At 41.0% G+C, this 23,562-nt stretch overlaps 1 protein-coding gene across 2 annotated transcripts; it reads left to right on the plus strand.

Annotated features, from left to right (window-relative positions):
• Positions 1-16,530: 16,530 nt before the first annotated feature.
• LOC133452118 (secretory phospholipase A2 receptor-like) lies at positions 16,531-22,493 on the plus strand. 2 transcript variants are annotated; one of them, XM_061731326.1, is made up of 5 exons: positions 16,531-16,638; positions 17,614-17,697; positions 17,868-18,242; positions 19,984-20,325; positions 21,635-22,493. In XM_061731326.1, the coding sequence occupies exons 2-5, from the start codon at positions 17,643-17,645 to the stop codon at positions 21,979-21,981; spliced, it is 1,119 nt and encodes a 372-aa protein (XP_061587310.1). In that variant the 5' UTR covers positions 16,531-16,638; positions 17,614-17,642; the 3' UTR covers positions 21,982-22,493. The 2 variants fall into 2 exon arrangements, with proteins under 2 accessions (XP_061587310.1, XP_061587311.1); XM_061731327.1 differs by having other exon boundaries at positions 16,577-16,638; positions 17,611-17,697.
• Positions 22,494-23,562: the final 1,069 nt, after the last annotated feature.

Genomic DNA, 23,562 nt, shown 5'->3' on the forward strand with positions numbered 1-23,562 from the left:
TGAGAGTTAAAAGAATGTGTAAATTTGTTTTAGTTAAACTAGCTAAGGATAGTTCTAGTTTTGATGATGATGATGTATTTTTTTGTTTTAACATGTAGCATTAAGTTAAAACAATGAGTGATTGAAACTTTTCTTGTGCTGATAATGTGTAATGACTTTTTGTTATAACTCACAGTATCAAGTTGAGACAGCAAGTGGTTAAAAGTTAAATCAACTTTGATAACTTAAAAAACAATGTTGAGAAGACTAGAATGTTGTAGTAGAATCATTAACTTCATTAACTTAAGTTACTGAGTTGAAACAAATGTAAAACTTAAGTTATGCTAACTTGCATTCTTAAGGCAGCAGGTGGACTTTCGGATTCAAGTTTAACTGACTTGAAATGTTTTACAGTGTACAATATGTAAAGGCCATTTCTAAAATCAGTCGAATCCACCCGTACCTGAGGTTTTCCAAGATGCCACATTGTAAGTGTTCCCTTTTTTTAATGCGGAGACCCCTCCTGCTAAGCTTCCTACGGAAGAGTATTAGGGCCATGCAGGTGAAAAAATATTTGAGAGGGGAAGATTTTTTTTCAACTTTTTTCACGAAATTTTAACTTTTTTTCTCAACATTTCGACTTTTTCTCTCGAGATTGTACTTCAACATTATTCTCGACATTTCATCATCAACCTTTATTTGAATTTGGAGAAATCATTGAGAACAAGCCCTCATTTACAATGATGCCGAATGTACAACAACCATATAAAAAGAATAATACAATAAAAATAAAAGAGATATCATTAATCTCGACATTTCAACTTTTTTCTCGATATTTCGACTTCTTTCTCAAAGTGCATAATGAAAAGAAAATCTTCCTCCTCTAAAATATTATCTTCATTTTTCTCCTGCCTGGCCCTAATACTCTTCCGTAGCTTTGACATCATGTGTTTATGTCTGTAAGATATAGTTAAAGTGACATGATTCCAGTGTCAGCTGAAACTTGCTCTTTGGATGTTTTTAATCTCCATCCCAAGAGACCAAACATCTAATAACTTTGACTCTCTGAATGTGAGACTCATTGGCACTTTACAAGACAGCCAGTAGTCCAACAATGTTTGGGAGAGCCCAGCAGAGGGGCATGGAGAGATGCTGGGGGGGTGTGGCTTGTGCTTTGCCCCAAAAAGCATCCCTGCTGTGAAAAGCAACCTTAGTTGTTTTTCACAGCAAAAAAGTTAAAAATTCTCACTTTATAAATACCAATGAACACAAATGTCTACGTGCTGAGAGTTTACTTTATTGTAGACATTTATTTGACCTTATTATTCCATTACAGACAATTATATCTGAGCTTTACCTTAGATTTAAACGCTCATGTCAACAAATCTTCTCAGTGTGCACACTGGAAGGCTTCAAGAGGTGACCTGCTCTCAAGTCATGTTTTGTAGCTCTGGTCTCTCATGCTTTACGGTTGTTAGCTATAAAAATGACTTATATTTTCTATGTGACACAGCATAGAATTGCACTTAAACTAATCCTACTCTTTCCCATTTCTCGTCTTGTTCTCCTTTGTTCTGAGTCATAAACAGCCATCAATTACCCATCAACAGAAAGTTACTTCCATCACTTCAACCCCCCACAAAAAAACTGAAAACAGGTCCAGAAAGTCTGAAATCAGAACCGAACATGCACGTGTGCCTTTTACACGTGCACACTTCTCTATTTTCTGGATGCAAAGTCATCAATGAGGTCGAACACTTCTTAACAACATGAATTGATATTAAACTATTGCCAAAATATGATATATGGGCTAAAATGTATAGCTTAGAGACGACCAACTGGTCATGTGACCACTTCTTTTTCCACAGAGGTGAATGCAGATGACGTTAACAAGACGTTCAATAAATGTCCATCAGGGCTGCTGGAAAAAACTAATCATCCAGTCCCCGACAGCATAATATCACCACCTGCAGTCTGAACTGTTCATGCAAAATTCTGACCCCGTCATCTACATTTTGCTGCAGAAGTTGAGACTCATCAGACAAGGCAACGCTTTTTCCAAACTCCTATCAGTGAATGTTGGCGAGGCTGATTCCTGCTGCTGATCTTAGCTGACAGGAGTGTCTGCAGTACGATCTCCTGCTGCTGAAGCCCATACACTTCAAAGTTTTTCATCCTGAGAGGTCAGAGAACAGGCGGCTATTTGAGTTGCTGTCGCCTTCGTATCATCTTGAAACTGTTTGACCATTCTCCTTCGACCTGTGATTCTGAACACGTTTTAAAAATGATCACGTCAGTCACCATTTTACGCTGCAGGCCAGTGAGCCAGGTCATGTGCGTTGTTTTCCCGAAAAGCCATTCCAAAAATGGAAATGTGTTTTCAACACATCTTGTTAATTATTAATTTTCAGAGAGATATGAACTTCTTCCTGTTTGAACACTCAAATCAGACTGAGAGGTTCCAATAAAAGTTTGTAGTTCGTTAGAAAGTAACATTTCAGTGAGAACAGCTTTGAGCATCGGAGACAGACATCCCACTTTCATTCTACATCTGTCCTTAGTTGTTATCATTGATGAGATGACATAATCTAAGTAATTTGGGAAACAAATTAGCTCCTCTGGCACCACCTCCAGCTCCTAATGCACTTTACAAGTTCCCGCTGCAGCTCCTCCAATCACAGCTGGGGGGCGTGGTTAGCAAGTGTCAATCACAGAGTGGAGCAAACACTCCAGACAACCCCCTTCTCCTCCGTCTCCGGGCCTCGTGTGAACATCTGCATGCCACCGCTTGAGAGAAACTACTGTAGATGTGAAGAGGTTGTAAGAGGTCTGAAACAAATAAACATCAAACACAAAGGGGACGATTTCTTCTTGGGCAGTTCCTTCTGACACATTTCAGCAACGTAAGCAGAACAACACGCTTACAGAGAAGCAGCAAAAAAGAACAAAAATGACTCTGCCAGCAGTTGAGGAGGCTGTGGAACTTGAACATCCATCAGTTGGATGTGGACAGAGGTGTCACAAGTATTCACATTCATTACTCAGGTAGAAGTATACATACTAGAGTTTAAAAATACTCCTGTAGAAGTTGAAGCATCAACTCAAGTTTTTTACTCAAGTAAAAGTATAAAAGAGCCTAAGTAGCTTTCAAAACTACTTAAAGTATAAAAGTAAAAGTAATGTAAGGGGGAAAAAGCCATTAAGGACAAAAGCCATTGAAATGAATGTATCTTAGTATAATGCAAATATATTAAAGAACCATATATGTGTACTATTGAGCATTAACATGTGTTTCAGAGAGCAGGAGATATGATGACTAGTTGCCTATAAGTATTGTAATGGTGCAAAAAGTCAAACTTCAGAGGCATGTTATCATTTATCCTAACCTTTATTGGAATGTACATCCAAGTTTAGTTGCAGGAATCTGAGGGAACTGATGTAAGAACAAAACTGGACAAGAACATCTGAAACAACCACAACCAAATTCACTCTATCCGGATGGAGCAATTTAACTGGATAGTTTTTATTAAAGGCCGAAATGAAATAGAGTAACGAGGCTGTTTTTAAAATGTAAGGAGTAAAAAGTACAGATAATTGTGTGAAAATGTAAGGAGTAAAAGTAAAAAGTCGTCTGAAAAACAATTACTCCAGTGAAGTATAGATAACCAACATTTCTACTTAAGTAAGGTAACAAATAGACCCTCCAGGAATCCGCGATTCCGTGATCGCGGAATTTTTCGCGGATTTCACGGCTGTCCGTGGATTTACAGACCTTCCATGGATTTCAATGTCTGGTGCAGAAAAATAATTTTTACTGGGGTTAATATTGCATATGTCCGCGCTGAATATGCGAATTATGCGGGGCTCGCTTGATTTCACCGCATCATCGCCGTCATTTTCGCATAAAGTTTGGAAAAAGGGGGGAGTGTTGTGAGTGACACCCGGTCGCGAAGTGCGGGACCCGCCCGGGGACCTCCGCACCCCTCGCAGAAACCGCCACCGCCCTTCTCCTCTCCTCTCCACCTGCGCTCTCCTTTTTTTTTTCGCCTACGACCTCAGATCAGACGAGACAGACCGCTGAATTTAAGAGGGAAGAGCTCAGCGCTGAATCCGCAACTTCCTGCATATTTCGCACATTTTGCAACTTTCCGCATATTCCGCAACTTCCAGCATATTCCGCAATTTCACCGCATAAAAGCACATAAAAAACCTGCACATTTAATCGCATAATCAAGGATTTTAGCCCGCGGAATCAAGGATTTTAGCCCGCAGAATCAAGGATTTTTGCCCGCGTTTTTCTGGAGGGTCTAAACAAAGTATTTGTACTTTGTTACTTGACACCTCTGGATGTGGAACTAGCAGTTATTTCTTCTTGAAAGGAAATCATATCATTTTTCTTGTGTCTGTGCTTTGACAAATTTGCGTCCCTGAGTTAAATATAATTTGGTTCTGATGATTGGCAGCTCAGGTGTTTGTGCTACAAAGTTTTATTTCAACAACATCCCCACCTTCAGGTGAAGCACGAGTTTCCTCGTGTTTGGCTTTTTTTCCCCCTCTTGCTCCTGATTTGGGATGTCTTTTGGACGACAAGTTGAAATCTGCACGCGCAGCCCTCGGATTGGTCAGATCTCCAGTGCTGTCAGTCATCACGTTTCTTTTCTCTCCTCAGCCTGGGGGTAATGCATGTGTGCATGCATTGCACACATGCATTACCATGCAAATACGTCCCCTCGTGCAAAATGTGGCCCCGGTTGGAAGATGAGGCCCTTTGCACAGCGCGTGTTCTGCGTTTAGGGAGGGCCTGTTTGCATTATTTTGGGGTTTTTATGAGCAGACTAAGACTATGCCAAAAAGTGTACAATGATGCCCAAACATTGAAAAAGATAAAGATTGTGGTCTAAGTTCAGGCAAGGGTTAGTTTTATCATACTGACAAGCTCAGGTGGCCTGTATTTATTTATTCAAACATCATTTGGATATGCTGGTGTGCTGTCGTACTGTATGTGTTGGTTTTATTTCCTCTAGTAAAATAATCTGGTTACAATATAGAGACATGTCTTTACAGGACTGTCTCAGAAAATTAGAATATTGTGATAAAGTTCTTTATTTTCTGTAATGCAATTACAAACACAAAAATGTCATACATTCTGGATTCATTACAAATCAACTGAAATATTGCAAGCCTTTTATTATTTTAATATTGCTGATTATGGCTTACAGTTTAAGATTAAGATTCCCAGAATATTCTAATTTTTTGAGATAGGATATTTGAGTTTTCTTAAACTGTAATCCATGATCAGCAATATTAAAATAATAAAAGGCTTGCAATATTTCAGTTGATTTGTAATGAATCCAGAATGTATAACATTTTTGTTTTTGTAATTGCATTACAGAAAATCACAATATTCTAATTTTCTGAGACGGTCCTTTATACAGTTTGTGCGAGCTCTCTAGTCCTGAGGGCTGATTCACAAAAGTAGGATGAAGAAATCCAGGATAAGAGATTCATCCAATTCAGCCTGGCTGAACCCATTTCACAAAAACAAACCGGGCTCAGGAGTTGCGGCTTTGTCAAGCCAGGTGTAAGTAATACAGGTAAATGCACGTCACAGATTTCTTCAAAAGATCATGAGATCAATCACAGATTCACTTATTCTACAACGCATAAATTGCGTGCGCTATACTTCGCACCAAATGAGCAACATCTTTTGATGGAGAAACACATACCAAAGAAAGGAAAAGCTGCTGCTATTATGAATATGTGACAAAGGGCATGGCAAACAATAGCGGATCGCCTGAATGCGTAAATAGCCTAAAATACACATTTTCTAACCACAACCTTAACAGAAAATGTGATAATCATAGCATTCAAGGATTTACCTCACATTTTATCAAAATAATGACTTTAAACTAATAAATGAACAGTGGAAGTCCGTGATGTAATGTGCAAGTCTGACAGAGGATTAATTCTTGTTACTTGAGTCCTGAACAGCTCAGTGGGCAGAGCCGGCAACACTTATAGAGGCCGTTGCTCTCGTTGAGGCAGAGCAGGTTCAAATCCCAGTCATTTTTCCTGCGTGTGTTCTCCCCCTCTCTCTTATCCACCTACCTTACCACCTTTTAAATAAAACAAAATCATGTTACTCTTTTTTGTTCCACATTTTATAAATATTTATACAGTACGAACATGAATGGACCAAAGACAACTTGTCAACAGATCAAGTGTAACTGCACACATGTCAGTTTAATGTTCTGATTTATTTATATATTTTTTGGTTCCTACCTGCCATTATTGTGCGGACGTATTGTTTGTATTTTTGTTTCTGGACGGTGCCACCTTTGGTGACACCAACTGGCAAAGCATGGTAAGGCAGAAAACGAATGGTTGTTTCCACAAGTGACAAATTTAATGTTAGTAACAAATTAAATTTTCACACAGAAGACAAAGAAAGAAGAAAGAACAAGATTCAGCCCCTTTTGGTAGTGTGCAGCCTACGAGGTGTGTTAATTTTGTGTCTGTGTAATTATGTTAAGCTACAAGCTTTTGCACGTGTATTTACATGATTGCATTTTTATTTTCTTTAGTTCTCACGGGTCGGTCGGTGACCGGGAATAAACCCTGTTTTCTAAAACGAGCTCGGGTCTCATACTTTCTACCGGGAGGAGCTACAGTGAGAACTCGACTGCTTCGCGTGAGTAGCCGAGGAAGACGCTGCTGGAGCAGGTGATCCGCGGACGGGATGAAGCTTCTCTACGTCGCGGGTGCGCCGGTAATTACCGTCCTCGCAGCAGCCAAGCAAGCAGCCAGGAAGCTGAAGCTGCTATCGTGTGGATTTGTCTGAATAAACTTTGAGTTCCTTGCACAAGAGACTGAAATATTTAAATTTTCAAGTTGTTCTTACCTTTATTGCTGAAGTGTGTTGATGTTCTTTGAAGCAAATCCTGTTAATGGCGAAGCTGTGTTTACCGCGAATTACACTGTAAAATTGCGTACTTGGTTAAACCAAGTAGTGTTCATCGATAATTGCACTGTAAAAATGTTTTTGTTAAAACAAGTAATGTAAATATTAAGATAACAGCATCCCAGTCATTTAAAGGTGCATTGCAAGTGTTTATTACATTTCTAACTTATCTGTGCTAGACTTAACACTCAATGGTAGTAATAAGAGCATAATTGAATAAGCCAAACTATTGAACAGAAAGGCATAATCATTGCTACATGTTAAACAGAGTTTTAATTCAGCTACATTAAGGTTATTGGGCCATTCTGAAAGTAACTACTAGGCTAAGAGTAATATCACGGTTAAAAAATAAATAAATAAATAAATAACTATCAAAGTAAAATGTCACACATACATGAGAGTGACAGAAATGGGGGTAGTGAAGACATACAGCAACATGAAACAGACATGCAACCACAAGCATCTGAAAGCATCGAAGCTGCTATCCAGGCTTCTTCGCCAGAGCCACAAAGAAGTCAAAGATCTCGCAAGTTGACGGTAAGGGGCCAAGAATTGCACAAGGAGCAATTAAAAAGGGTTCAACACCGTTTCATCAAGAGCTATGACAAGTGGAAAGCAGTCATTAAGGATGCTAAAGGACAGCTGAGTGAAGAGTGTCAAAACAGCCTGCTGCATGAACACATTACTAAGGTGAATGATGCTGCATATGACCTGAACAATGTCTATGAAGAGTTGAGACGTATTGATATTCCAGACTCTGACACACGTCGCAGAATAGACACCTGTGAAGCAGTAACAAAGACAATAATTAAAACTGCTACAAGTTATCTACTCAGAGAAACTGATGATGATCATGGGATTGAAAACCAAGACAGCAAGGAGAGGGATAGAGAATCTGTGTTTAAGTCTGCAGCATCAGATAGAACAAGCATCTCTCACCATAGCAAATTGAAGTCCACCAGGTCTTCTGTTCATTCTCGAAGTGACTCAAAGGTCTCATCCAGAGGCTCCAGCCAGTATTCTGCTCACAGACGGGAGGCTGCTGCTGAGGTTGCCGCCAATGAAGCTGCCTTGCAAGTACTATTAGAGAAAGAACGTCATATCAAAGAAATCGAACAACTTGAGGCTGAAAATGCAGAGAGGCAAAGGGCACTACAGGCCAAGCGACGAGAATTGGAGCGATTGGAGACAGTAAAGAATCTAGAGGCTGCCAAGGCACGTCAGAAAGTGTATGAAGAAAGTGAATGTTCAGATGATGAGATAGATCAACTGCTTCATCATCCTGTTCCGTTGAAAGAGAAGGGAGAAATTAAAGTTGAAAGTTACCTGTCTCCGCATAAACGTCCAACACAAACACTGACACAACTAGAGAGAGAAGACAGCACAATGGCTCTTGTGAGAGTGTTTGCAGAGTCCATCAGTGCAAGTCGCCTTCCTATACCAGAACCGACGACATTCAGCGGTGATCCACTCAGATTCAATGACTGGAAGACTTCATTTCAGACACTCATTGACAGAAAAAACATACCAGGTGAAGAAAAGATATATTACCTGCGACGGTATGTGAGTGGCACAGCCAAGAAAGCCATAGAGAGCTACTTCCTGCTAGGCACAGAGTCAGCCTATCGTGCAGCATGGACCATCCTAGAAGAGAGATATGGCAATCCATTCCTCATCGCCAAAGCCTTCAGGGACAAGCTTGATTCATGGCCCAAGATAAACTCCAAGAGCAGTGTGGAACTTCAAGATCTTGCTGATTTCCTCCGCAGCTGTGAGGCGGCCATGTCTCAAATCAAGAGCCTTGAAATACTGAATGACTGTAATGAAAATCAGAAGATACTCGCTAAACTTCCAGACTGGCTGACCTCTAGATGGAATAGGAAGGTCATGGAAGTGCAAGAGCAAAGTCACGAGTTCCCAAGCTTCAGCAACTTTGTTCAGTTCATTGCACGTGAAGCCAGAATCGCTTGCAACCCAATAACATCTCTCTATGCTCTCAAGCCAAGTGAAGGTGAAAGGAACCAGATTTTGAGGAACTCCGGAGCTCCTGGAGCAAAGGTGCTGGCAACAAACTCAAATGAAAAAACTGTTGTTGCCAGTTGCGCTTTCTGTGAAAGGGCAGGTCACAGTTTACTCAAGTGTTTCAAGTTCATGGATGAAACAGTCTCTGTACGAGTTAAGTTTGTTCAGGAAAACAAGTTGTGCTTTGGCTGTCTGCAATCTGGCCATCGCTCAAAGGAATGTGAAAGGCGACAGACCTGCAACATATGTGAAAGGGGACATCCAACTTGCCTCCATGATAACCGCACTAGAGACAGAAAGATGCTAACAAAGGCTAATGGAGCAGGTAACCATGACAAGCCTAAGGACAGAAGTACTGAACAAGACACGACAACCACAAGACAAAGACAAGACAAAGCAGTGAGATCCTCCTTTGAGGCAATGTCAAACAGAGTCATACAGAACTTCAAAGACACTCATACATCCACTATCATTCCAGTGTGGGTGTCAGCCTCAAGTGAGCCTGATTGTGAAATTCTTGTGTACGCACTTCTAGACACACAGAGTGACACAACCTTCCTTCTTGAAGAAACTGCGAAGGCTCTGCATACAAATAATGAACCAGTTCAGTTAAAGCTGTCTACCATGGCTTCAAGAAACACGATCGTGCCATCTCAAAGAATTACTGGCCTGCAAGTAAGGGGATTTTACTCAAACAAGGTAATTCCTCTGCCAGTTACCTACACAAGAGACTTCATACCTGCAAATAGAGAACATATTCCCACACCAGAGACGGCTAAACTTTGGCCTCACCTTGAACACATTGCAGCCGAGATAGCTCCTCTTCAAAGTTGTGACGTTGGTTTGTTAATTGGCTACAACTGTCCTCAAGCTCTCGTTCCAAGACAGGTAGAGTCTGGTGAAGGAAATCAACCATTCGGACTGAGAACGGACTTGGGCTGGAGCATAGTAGGCTATGGCAATCTCCATCTCGATTATGGAGATGCAATAGGAGTAAGTCATCAAGTTGTTGTGAAGCAAGTCATTCCAGAGTGTCAGTTGGCTTCAAATGTCACAAGTGAAGTGCACTATGTCTGCAGAACACAGATAAAACATGTAGTCTCACCTGTAGATGTCATCAAGGTCCTGGAGTCTGACTTCGTCGAAAGAGCTTCAGATGACACAAGCATCTCTCAAGAAGACCTCAGATTCCTGTCACAGATGCAAGGGAACATCCGGCTCAACGATGATGGTCACTATGAGATGCCTCTACCATTCAAGAAGGAGAGACCTAACTTACCAAACAACAAGATCTGCGCCATCCACCGTCTCAGATGCCTAGAAAGGAAACTAAAAAGAAATGAACAATACTACAAGGACTATAAAACATTCATGGATGACATCATAGCTCGTGGAGATGCAGAAAAGATTCTTGAAGAAGACATCAACAAGACCCCCGCATGGTACATACCCCATCACGGGGTGTATCACCCGCAAAAGCCCGGAAAGATCCGCATCGTCTTTGACTGTTCTGCAAGATTTCAGGAGACTTCCTTAAACGACCATCTACTAACTGGCCCGGAGTTGACAAACAACTTAGTCGGAGTGCTTTGTCGTTTTCGTAGAGGTCCTGTGGCGATAATGTGCGACATCGAGCGCATGTTTCACCAGTTCTTTGTGAAGGCAGAAGACCAAGATTATCTACGCTTCCTTTGGTGGGAGGAAGGAAATCTGGAAGCTCAACCATCTATCTATCGGATGAAAGTCCACCTGTTTGGGGCAGCTTCTTCCCCAGGCTGCGCCAACTTTGGACTCAGACATCTCGCTGATGAAGGACGGGGAAGATTCAGTGAAGACACAGTTCAGTTCATCAAGAGAAATTTTTATGTTGACGATGGGCTGGCAAGTGTCGCATCACAAGAGCAAGCCATCCAACTAGTGAAGGAAGCAAGAGAACTCTGCAGCACGGGCAAACTCCGGCTGCATAAGTTCATCTCAACGAGTGAGAAAGTCATGGCCACCATTCCTCAGGAGGAATGTGTTGCAGCAGCCAAGGATCTGAACATGGCGCTGGGTGAACATCATGTGGAAAGAGCGCTCGGCATTCAATTGTGTGTGACCTCGGATGAATTCCAGTTCCGAGTAGTAGTCAAACCGAATCCACTCACCCGAAGAGGAGTGTTGTCCACGGTTGCCTCAATATTTGACCCGCTCGGATTCGTTGCACCATTCATCCTTGTAGGAAAAAGGATTGTCCAGCAGATGTGTCGCGACAAGCTCAGTTGGGACGACACCTTACCTGATGACCTGCGACCTCTCTGGGAATCTTGGCTCCTAGACCTGAAAACCCTGGCTGGTGTGAAGATCCAGAGGTGCTACGTACCACCAAACTTTGAAGCCCTGCACTATGAGTTGCATCATTTCTCCGATGCTAGTGCGTCAGGATATGGAGAGTGTTCATACCTCAGAGTGATCAGTACATCAGGAGAAGTGCACTGTACACTAGTCATGGGAAGATCAAGAGTTGCTCCCACTAAGGTGACCACCATACCGAGACTAGAGCTATCAGCGGCAGTGGTGGCAGTCAAGGTCAGTGACATGCTCAAAAGAGAGCTTGAAGTGGATTGTGTACAAGAAGTCTTCTGGACAGATTCAAGGATTGTTCTGGGTTACATCAGTAACGAAGCCAGAAGATTTCATGTCTTCGTAGCCAATCGTGTAGAACGCATCAAACAGAGTACAGAATCTGCACAATGGAGGTATGTAACTTCAGAAGAAAACCCAGCAGATCATGCCTCAAGGGGTCTCTCAGCGGACCAGCTGTTAACATCTAACTGGTTCACAGGCCCAGACCTGCTTTGGCAGATGAAATTACCAACAGGAGATGTCAAGGTGGGAGAGATCCCAAGTAGTGATCCAGAGCTCAAGAAGGCCCAAGTTTATGACACACAGGCAAAGGAGGTGAGGTCACTATTGGATCGCTTACACAAGTTCTCAGATTGGTCAAGGTTGGTGAAGGCCATTGCTAGGCTAAAACGCCTTGCTAAAGCAATCAAAGGTCTGCAGCCAAGGTCCGTTGAAGCTACAAGTCTAGAAGAAGGGAGGCAAGCACAGCTAACAATAATAATGCTGGTTCAAGAAACAAACCTCTCTCAAGAGATCCAGTATCTCCAGCACCACAAGGAGATACCACAAAAGTCCAAGCTGCATAGACTGAATCCATTCCTGGATGATCAAGGCATCATTAGAGTTGGAGGCCGCTTGACTCATGCTTCTTTACATCCACATGTAAGGCATCCCGCGGTTCTTCCAAGAGACAGCCACATCTCATCATTGCTGGTCAAGCACTATCATGAAAGAGTGCACCATCAAGGCCGGGGAATGACCACAAATGAGCTCCGTTCCAACGGCATATGGATCCTCGGATGCAGCACTCTGGTCTCATCATATATTTACAAGTGCACCAAGTGCAGGAAATGTAGAAGAGGTTTGGAAGAACAAAGGATGTCAGATCTTCCTGTAGACCGAACAGAAGCCACACCACCATTCACTTTCTGTGGCATGGATTGTTTCGGTCCGTTTTACATCAAAGAAGGGAGAAAAGAGTTAAAGAGGTACGGACTGTTACTCACCTGTATGTGCTCCAGAGCAATTCACATTGAAATGCTCGATGACTTGACCTCGGATGCCTTCATTAACGCCCTGCGTTCTTTCATTGCTATTCGTGGAGCAGTGCGGCAGATAAGGTGTGATCAGGGGACAAACTTCGTTGGCGCGAGGCGAGAATTTGTTGAAGCTTTAAAGGAGATGGATCAAGAGGAACTCAAAGAGAGAGGATGCGAGTTCATCTTTAATACCCCAGCCTCAAGTCACATGGGCGGAGTCTGGGAAAGACAGATCCGCACCATCAGAAGTGTTTTGATGTCTATCCTTGAACAGTCTGCCAAGCTACTGGACTCTTCCTCTCTACGAACCTTTCTTTATGAGGTCATGGCAGTAGTGAATAGCAGACCGCTGACTACGGACAACCTGAATGATTCATCCAGTCCAGAGCCATTGACACCAAACCACATTCTGACCATGAAGTCCACAATCATATCACCTCCGCCTGGGAAGTTCGTCAGGGAAGACCTCTACCTCCGTAAGCGATGGCGTCGAGTTCAACTCCTGGCCAACAACTTCTGGTCACGCTGGAAAAAGGAGTATCTTTTAAATCTCCAAAATAGACAAAAGTGGACTAAAGACCGCAGAAATGCACAGGTCAACGATATTGTTCTGCTGAAGGATGAAGGGATACCGCGAAACAAATGGAAGTTGGCCAAGGTTACCCAAGTTCATCCTGGAAAGGATGGGAAAGTGAGGACGCTCACGTTGTTGCTCAGTGATCCCACGCTGGACAGAACGGGAAGACGCACTTCCAAACCAGTCTACCTGGAGAGACCTATTCAGAAGACGGTCACGCTGTTGGAAGCTGAATAAAGAGCACAATCTACCATTCACTCACTCAGTTTATTAGCTGGCTTTATTGATCGTTACTGATTCGTTACATGATAGTAGTTAAATAAGTTTAAGTATTCAAGTAATGTTCATACACAGTATATGTGTCTTTCATAAGTAATTCTAAGAAAATCACTCGTGATTTGGTGGGAGTGTAACTGCACACATGTCAGTTTAATGTTCTGATTTATTTATATATTTTTTGGTTCCTACCTGCCATTATTGTGCGGACGTATTGTTTGTATTTTTGTTTCTGGACGGTGCCACCTTTGGTGACACCAACTGGCAAAGCATGGTAAGGCAGAAAACGAATGGTTGTTTCCACAAGTGACAAATTTAATGTTAGTAACAAATTAAATTTTCACACAGAAGACAAAGAAAGAAGAAAGAACAAGATTCAGCCCCTTTTGGTAGTGTGCAGCCTACGAGGTGTGTTAATTTTGTGTCTGTGTAATTATGTTAAGCTACAAGCTTTTGCACGTGTATTTACATGATTGCATTTTTATTTTCTTTAGTTCTCACGGGTCGGTCGGTGACCGGGAATAAACCCTGTTTTCTAAAACGAGCTCGGGTCTCATACTTTCTACCGGGAGGAGCTACATCAAGATTAAATATAAGAACATTTTGCAGTCCAAAACAGATTGATGAAAGAACAGAATCACGGACAAAACACATTGGTATCTGATGGGCGTGACCACTGACTGAACAGATAAGGCCCAAGGCTCACATAAGCCCGGCTGTTAGCCGGGTCTAGAGCAGGCTAACAGCAGAGGATATATCGCCGTGGTCATTTATAATCTACAACTCTTGTGAAACCGAATCCCGGTTTAATTCAACCAGGATATCCAGAAAATCCTGGCTTAATCTGCTATCCTGGTTTTGTGAAACAGCCCTCTGACACGTCCATGCCATGTAAACATTTGAGAAGGACACACTCACTGAGCAGAAGTAAATATTAAAGGTTACTGTGGCAGGGTGGAGGTGCAGCCACTCAGGTGATGCGCCACAGGTGTGTCCCATAACTCTCCACCCTGCCTGACTTCATAAGAAGGGACTGCACAGCAGCAAAGGGGCTGCTGTTGGAGAGGCTGCTGAAGCTGTAGCACGTGTGTCCTGGCTGTTATTGAATAAAAGTGGTTGTGCACTGAAACTCCATGTCCTCTCTGTCCTGTCGGTCGGGCCCCGTAGCACTCGCCCTGCTACAGTTACGTTATGTAGTGCAACATTCTGATACTGTTTAATCATATAAAACTTACTTGTCTCCATTTCATCCATTATTGATTAATTTGCAGGTATGTGTTTTCTGATGCCTCAGGTTTCTGCTGGTGACGTTACTTCCTTGTGCCGGTCAGTACTGGAGTTGAGGGGGGATGAGGGGGGATGAGGGGGATGAGGGGGGATGAGGGGGGACGGCATCCCCCCTGAAATAAAAACGATCCAAATCATCCCCCCTGTAAAACTGCCATCCCTTATGTCATTTCATCAATGAATGTGGTTTTACTGCTATTTCAACATTTAGAGTCATCACCAGAAAAATAACTTATTTGACAATTTTCACCTGTTTCAAGATTTATCTTCTCATTACAAGCAAAAAAATCTTGTTCCACTGGCAGATTTTTCTACTTATTTCAAGTGAAAATCTACTTGAAACAGGTAAAAATTGTTGTTTTTTCCAGTGATGAGTTTTGTTTTAAGTGTAATGAGATTTTTTTCACTAAAATGAGACATTTTAACTAGAAATAAGACAAATATTCTTGTTAAGATTTAGAGTTTTTGCAGTGATCCATTTTACTTATCCTGTGAAGGACAGAGTCATATTGATAAGTTCAGAAAAGTGTTTTTTATTGTTGTGTTTTGATGTATTTGATGTAAGCCCAGTGGATATTTAAAGCTTACAGAAGGCTGCATTTAACTGCTGCTATGTCATTCCTGCAGTATTTCTGCAGCTGTTTTGGTCACTGCTATTATTTGTAATATATTATATTATTTGTAATCAGCACAAATTATCTGTCCCCGTATGATAAAACCCACCATCCCCCCTGATTGTTTTGTACAGCTGGAGTACTGGTGCCGGTGTGCTCCAGCTGTAGATGCAGCAAGCTCTGACCAGCACAGGTCCCTCCTCAACAGAAGGGGGAGAGACTCACCACACAGTTTTGGAGTCTAGTTCAGAAGTTGGAAGGGGCATGTATGTGTTTTCTTGCCAGTTATTTGATTTTTGGGAAGTTCCCAACTGTAGGTTTAACAGAGTTTTGCAGCCCTTGACGACCAACTGATGATGGCCATTAATTTGAATCAGGTTCGTTGAGACAAGGAGACATCTAACACATGCAGGACATTTGATCCAGAGGACTGGAGTTTGACACCTATGCTACAGATTTCTTTGTATTTTTTATCCTAAACACTCACCAGCTACTTTGTTAGGTACACAATGCCGGCAGCGGCTTGAACATCCTTTTCCCCTCTTAAAGGGACAGATGTGGTCACAACTATCCTCCCAAAGCCGTGACATTTGACGAACATTTCCGACGTATCAAAGTGCCTAAAGTAAGCTAAGAAAATATCCCCAACACCATAATATCACCACCTGCAGTCTGAACTGTTCATGCAAAATTCTGACCCCGTCATCTAAATGTTGCTGCAGAAGTTGAGACTCATCAGACAAGGTAACGCTTTTTCCAAACTCCTATCACTGAATGTTGGCGAGGCTGATTCCTGCTGCTGATCTTAGCTGACAGGAGTGTCTGCAGTACGATCTCCTGCTGCTGAATCCCATACACTTCAAGGTTTTAAATCCTGAGAGGTCAGAGAACAGGCGGCTGTCGCCTTCGTATCATCTTGAAAATGTTTGACCATTCTCCTTTGACCTGTGATTCTGAACTTGGAGAAACTTTATATGAAAACACATGTTTTAAAAATGCTCACGTCGGTCAGCATTTTACGCTGCAGGCCAGTGAGCCAGGTCATGTGCGTTGTTTTCCCGAAAAGCCATTCCAAAAATGGAAATGTGTTTTCAACACATCTTGTTAATTATTAATTTTCAGAGAGATATGAACTTCTTCCTGTTTGAACATCCAAATCAGACTGAGAGGTTCCAATAAAAGTTTGTAGTTCGTTAGAAAGTAACATTTCAGTGAGAACAGCTTTGAGCATCGGAGACAGACATCCCACTCAAGCTGGACGGGACGACCCACGCAAACGTAAGCTTTCATTCTACGTCTGTCCTTAGTTGTTATCATTGCATATTATTTCACACATGTCCCTTGTGTTCTTATTTTGCTTCATTTAACAGTTTTCATTTACAGTTGGTCTATCCACAACTTCTAATAAATGGCAAATGATGAATACATTTAAAAAGTAAATTATCTTCTTCTTTTTCTACCTTACCAAGAAAAATGCTATTCACATTATCCATTATTGTGTTTTCATCTGTATTGTCTTTTATTGTTGGTATGTTTAATGCAAGACTAGGGCCTATGTTTACAAAAAAATCATTAAACTCGCTTACTATTTCAGTTTTGTCATTAATGTCATAGTTATCTTTCACAAAATAATTTGGAAGAGCTGATTTTATTTGATCATTTTTTATTACACCATTTATTATTCCCCATGTAGCCTTTGTATTGTTTCTATTTTTATTTAGTAAATCACCATAGTATTCCTTTTTATGTCTTCTTATTATCCATACTAATTTATTTTTATATTTCTTATACCTTTCTTCTGGTTCTTTTGACCTTAGTTTTAAGAAACATCTATATAAATAGTTTTTCTTCTTGCAGGCATTTCGTAGTCCTTTGGTCATCCATGGTTTGTCAATAGCATTTTTCTTGGCAATACTCCTGAGTCTTTTTTTTTTTATAAAAAAAATTAAAAAAAAAAAAAAAAAAAAAAAAAAGTAAATGATCCCAGATGTGATTGTAATAACACAAAATCTGAATATAAAGAAATACCATACAACATTTTCCAGCAGCTCCACTAAGAAATTTAGTAAATGCTTATTGTTTGCCATTTGGTCTGTACGTTTATTGCATTAACTCATAAGGACACATAGCGACACAGGTTTAAATGTCCTGATGGGTAGATTAGATTTTATTGTTCCACAAAAATACTTTCTAGTATACGATTGGTACAGGTTATAAATCTTTACATGAAGTGTTCAAATGTTCATCCAGCAGAAATAAAGTGTTGAGGTAAAATAGCAAGGATGGCTGACGGAGCAAAGCTGCAGAGGAGCCTGCTCCTGCTCCTGCTCCTGCTGGGTGAGGGGATCTCTGTCTTTAATACTTTATCTAAACTCTTAAGAAATGCACCTTTTCTTTTTGTTGTTTTAATCAGACAAAAAGTAAAATAAGAACACCTGTATACTTGTACTACAGAAGAAGGACGGTATTCACAGCTGAAACTATGGTGGTGTTTTCTGTTTTGACAGGTCAGAGTTGGTTCATCACAGGTCAGCTTTATGACTATCACTATATTGAACAGAAGAAGAGCTGGACTGAAGCTCAGGAATACTGCAGAGAACACTACACTGATCTGGCCACCATCTCCAACATGACAGACATGAAGAGACTCAACGACTCAGCAAAGAACCGTAAACAATCTGCCTGGATTGGGCTGCACAGCCCAGAGGATGGTAACCGCATCTGGCACTGGTCTCTGCCTGGTCTGGAGCTCAATGAAAGTGAGGTAGCATGGGGCAATGATGAACCAAGCACAAAAGAGGAGAATTGTGGAGCGATAAGGAAAAACCTTACGTTGTTAGATTTGTCCTGTCATGACAAGAGGAGTTTTATCTGCTATGATGGTAAGAACAGAATTTTTATAACTGTTTCTTCTTTTTTTTTAAATAAGCTTTTACTTGCTGGTGCTAACAACAGTTCCCAGCCTTTATTTAAACCAAAATAGTATTTTGTTCAAATGAAAACTAGATTTGTACAGTTGTACAGTGTATTTGCAGTAGAGTCAGACTAGTGATCTAACTGCTGTATATAACTTCTGCAAAGATTTTAAAGATGGCGTGTTTTTAATAGGAATTTAATCAGAGATAAACAGGCCTTTCTCCAGCAGAGCTTTTGTTGTGAAAGATCGTCCACAAGAAATTGCTCCCAAGTGTGTCAGAATAAAATGATCGATCCTCACTATTGGGGGCGCAGCTGGTAGTGCAGCCGTCTCCCAGCTGGAAGGTTCTGGGTTTGATTCCCGCCGGGGATGCTGTGGGCGCTGAAGTGCATGTTAGTTTCCCCATGACTTCAGCGCCCACACCCTGGGTGGGGTTGGAGAAAGGACCTTTCTGTGTGGAGTTTGCATGGAAACTCACTTACATGGGAGCACTGGGATAAAAAAAAAACTATGGTAATAAAATGTGACTGTGAAAGAATGGATTGATCATAAAAATACAGTTGCATTTAACTTCAATATATTGAAGATAAAAAAGTCTGCAGCAGCTCCGTGTCACTGGTACGGTGAGGACCCAAAAGCAGCTCAGTCAGAAGGGATATCAGTCCGTAATGACCTTTATTATTCACTGCAGTCTTTAACAGTTTATACAGGTGAAAAGTCTTGTCTCACAGTGATCTTCTGCAAGATCAGAGAAGAAGTGAGCCTGGTGTCACTGACTGAAGGCATAGCCAACAACTGGTGGATTAGCTAGCTGGCAGGGGGGGTGAGCCAGGGGGGTGAGCCAGGGGGGTGAGCCAGGGGTGAGCTGTGTAGCCACAGAGCTGAGCAGATGTGTAACCAGGAAGGAGTAGGAGAAACGCCTGGTCCAAGACAGAAGGCTGAGGTCTTAACCAGGGCAGAGACGAGGCAGGTCAGGGTCAGCAGCAGCTGATCAAGTCAGGCATGATGAGACAGGCCTGACAAGAACAATCCAGCAGGGAAGCAGAGACAGGCGCAGGCTTAAATGCAGCCAGGGCTGTCCCAGGTGTGGAGAGTTGGACCGATGAGGAGGCGTGGCTAACAGGTAGAGCGGAGCAAAGACAGGTGATGAACAGACGGTGACACTAGATCAGGGGTGTCGGACTCCAGTCCTCGAGGGCCGGTGTCCCTGCAGGTTTTAGATGTTTCCCTGCTTCATTGCACCATGATACAAGTGACTGTGTCATCAACAGAACTATCCAGACTTTGATGACAAGCTGGTGACGATCATTAATTAGAATCAGGTGTGTTAAAGCAGTGAAACGTCTAAAACATGCAGGGACACCGGCCCTTCTGGGATTCAGTTTGACACCTGTGCACTAGATGGACGGTTTCAGTGAATGTGGTCGTCTTTTGTTATTTTCACGCAAGAAGTGAGGGAGGGGCATTGATCTTGACTGGGAATTGGGTTCGGTACCTTAGTGAAACACATTGAACATAGACTGTGTAGATGCATATTTTGATAGAAAAACATCTTTAACTTTGAAATATATCAGAATCAACCCGATGGTGAAAAAAGAATTGTCTTTGAGAGATGTCGATGATGACATTATTGATAATAAAAGATTTCTGCAGTTAAAAGTCATGTAGAGTAAATTGTGTTGACAGTTTTTCCTTTTACTCCACAGAAAGGAACAAAACACAGAGATTCTTTTTCATTAATCAATCGATGACCTGGTTAGAGGCTCAGAGCTACTGTAGGGAGAATCACACAGACCTGGCCAGTGGACCGGACCAGTTAAAGGACACGCAGCTGCAACAGCTACTGGAGCAGGAGATATACCATGCGTTCATTGGTCTGTACAGAGACACCTGGAGGTGGTCAGATGGGAGCAGTTTCTCTTTCAGACACTGGAGACCTAAGTCTTACATTAGCAATAAATATATTCCGTATGTCATGGTGGAGGAGAATGGCAGATGGCAGACAACCTGGAATAGTATCCCAAGAAAACCCTTCTTCTGTTATGATGGTAAGATTTCTTTTTTTCTTAAATCCAAGATCACCCTTCCATGTAGACACAAGATCCATGGATCTAAACGCAGACCAAGAATCTACACAAATGTTTTATTTCAGTGTTTCTAATAATTTATTTCAAAGATTAAGACATTTATTTTAAAAAGATAAAATGAAAAATATGATGTCACATTCATTTTTTTCATTATTATAGTTCAAAAGGCTTCAAATCATGATTTAACAATGTCAAATTAAAAAGTATTTAATTCAATTGCAAACATATTCAGCCCATTGTAGTCTCTAGTCAACTGGAACAAACAAGAAAAACACACACAGATTGTTTCAGGGGGAGAAACAATAAACAAACAACAGCAGTAATGTCACATACAAACATGCAGGATAAAGACATCAGAGTGGGGAGAAGTTCTCAGTGCATCATGGGAGTTTCCCATCTGTCTCCACCTATAGTACAATAAATAAACAGATGGTTAAAGATCAGCTGATAACCAGATAAACCTTGTGTAGGTATTGTGTGGTTGACATTAACCTGTAACCCGTAAAATTTAGAATCCAATTTAAAATTGTATTACTTGTATTACGTATAAAGCCCAAAACGGCGCAGATATGCTGCTATAGGCCTCTGCTGCAGGGGGGACAGACATGATCACCCTTCTTCTCCTCTCCTCTTCCCTTCCTCTCTTCTCCATTTCCATTTTTATTTATTATAAGTATCTCATAGCTATCATTTTTGTCCATCGTTCCTGTAGTTTCTTGTGCTGGCCCCCTTTTTTCTCTTTTGTGCATGTTTGCAGGCCGGAGCTTCAGGAGCTGCGTGCTGGCCTGTGTCTGCGAGTTTTTCTTGCCACTGTTTGGCTTAAGGTTTTTCTCCCACTAGCAGAGTTTTTACCTGCCATTGTTTATGGAATAATTGCTCGGGGGTTCATGTTCTAGGTCTCTGGAAAGCGTCTAGAGACAACATCTGTTTTATTAGACGCTATACAAATAAAATTGAATTGAATTGAATAACCTGTAACTCGTCCACAGTGTTAAGTAAACATGTTTCTCATCATGGAAATGTGGTTCAGAAGTTTATTTAAGGATGTTCTGTTTTTTTATAAGGAAGACTTGTGATTTAGACGTTTAGAATGAAATAGCAGGATGATTTTTCTCCTCAATCCCTGGATGCGAGACAGTAATTGTAACTAAAGATACAAGTGAACAGATTTTTCCAATTTTCAGAACCATTTTAGCGTCCACGAGTTGTCAGCCGTGACTTGAGCAGAGCTGATGTGATTGTTGGTTCTTGTCCATCTCTTCCCCAACAGATAAAGTGATCCTGGTCCAACTAAATCTGACCTGGGAGGATGCCTTGTACTACTGTAGAGAAAATCACCGTGACCTGGTCTCCATCAACGACCTCAATGACCAGAGATGGGTCCAAGAGAAAGTCAAGAACGCCACCACTGAATATGTCTGGACGGGGCTGCGCTACACCTGCACTCTGGATTTCTGGTTCTGGGTCGGTGGTGAAGTGGTCACGTACCAGAACGTGGACCCGGGTCAGAAGGGGGACCACTGTGACATGTCTGGAGCCATGCAGAGAGCTGGAAAACACAAGTGGTTCAAAAAGAATGACATGAACGAGTTTAACTTCCTCTGTTCTGAGTGGTAAACCCACTGTGACCACTGCTGACATTCATTTATTAGTTTTGATCTTAGGATTTCTTTGTGTGTGTTGCTGAAATGATTTTAGACATGTATAATAATTGTAACTTAAAGTAGAAAGAGATGAAGTCTATTAAATAATAGATGATGGCTATAATATTTTTTGTAGAGAGGTTGAAGTAACATTTTCTGTGTTTTCAACTTGTGTCGTCTTAAACTTGGACATGTATGTTGAAATAGGTAAATCTATTCTGATCACTGCTGGCATTCATTGATTAGTTCTGTCTTTGGGTTTCTTTTTTGATATCTAGAAATGAGAACGTTTGGAAAGAGAAACCTCTACTTAGATAACAGCTGATGCAGGATATGAATTTCTAGAGATGTTTAGGTTGCATGTTCTGTGTAGTTTTGTTTTACAGGTTTCCTATTAAGCCAAGGAATTGCTATGTCTCAACTTTTCTTTGTTATTGATCTGGTGATGGTTATGTTTGTATAAAATCATCCATTTTGGGATTGCTGTTTTTGCTCTCTCTTAAATAAATACTCATAATCACTTAAAGATGTCCTCAATTTCACTGATGGAAACAGACAATATTTAACAGATTCAAAGTAGAAATGTTTAAATCAATGAAGCACAATAGTTCACCTAATGGTTCAGACATCTTACTGATATCATTATTATATCATTATATGATTTATGAATGAACAATAATACACAAGTTTGTGCTATAGTCTTAACAGTTGTAGGTGCAGTTGAAGTAAAAGAGAACAAAAAATGCTCAAATACATAAATCCTTACCTGCATGATCTTTTTTTTTTAAATATTCACTGAAATTAGACCTTGTGAGCTGCTTTGATGTGATAGCAAAATACACCACTGCCAAACATTCAAGTAGGAGTTTATGGTCAGAGTACAACAGTAGGCTATTTTATTTCAAATTGTGATTTTGCCCTGGTGCCAGAGTTTTGCATGCATAGACATATATACATAGACGCCGCATTGACTGCCTGAGAACGTCGGGCGTGGCCGCCATCTTGGATCGGTGGCGCTTTGACTCCAGTGCGTTCACTTCTATTGAGGAAGGAGGTGTCTGGATGAGTAAAATAACTATAACTCACTTAATTTTCAACCGATTTTCACGCGGTTTGCTTTGTTACAAACGGCAAACATGTAGCTATGATACAGGATGCTTGATGTACGTTAAACATGCAGGCTTTCATGCTAAAATACGTTCTGCAGGTAGTCACACTACTGGTTATGCTATTCAGGTATACACACACATATATATATATATGTGTATATATATATATATATATATACACACACACATATATATATATATATATATATATATATATATATATATATATATATATATATATATATATATATATATATATATATATATATATATATATATATATACACACACATATATATATATTTATATATATATTTCATTTTTTTCATTTCATTTTTATTTATTCCATATCATGGAAACAGTTCACACATGTTCCATTCCACGATGGAAAAGGGGCAAGAAGAAGAAAGCCTTATATACCAAGCCCCTTTCTCAAAAAAAATAAA

Source organism: Cololabis saira, chromosome 10 (assembly GCF_033807715.1).
Source record: "Cololabis saira isolate AMF1-May2022 chromosome 10, fColSai1.1, whole genome shotgun sequence".
Taxonomy (NCBI): domain Eukaryota; kingdom Metazoa; phylum Chordata; class Actinopteri; order Beloniformes; family Belonidae; genus Cololabis; species Cololabis saira.

Excerpts from the sequence above, each read along its gene's own strand:
- LOC133452118 (XM_061731326.1), top strand. The coding sequence starts at position 17,643 with ATGGCTGACGGAGCAAAGCTGCAGAGGAGCCTGCTCCTGCTCCTGCTC. Across the intron at positions 17,698-17,867 it reads CCTGCTCCTGCTCCTGCTGG|GTCAGAGTTGGTTCATCACA; the intron begins GTGAGGGGATCT and ends CTGTTTTGACAG. Across the intron at positions 18,243-19,983 it reads GAGTTTTATCTGCTATGATG|AAAGGAACAAAACACAGAGA; the intron begins GTAAGAACAGAA and ends TTTACTCCACAG.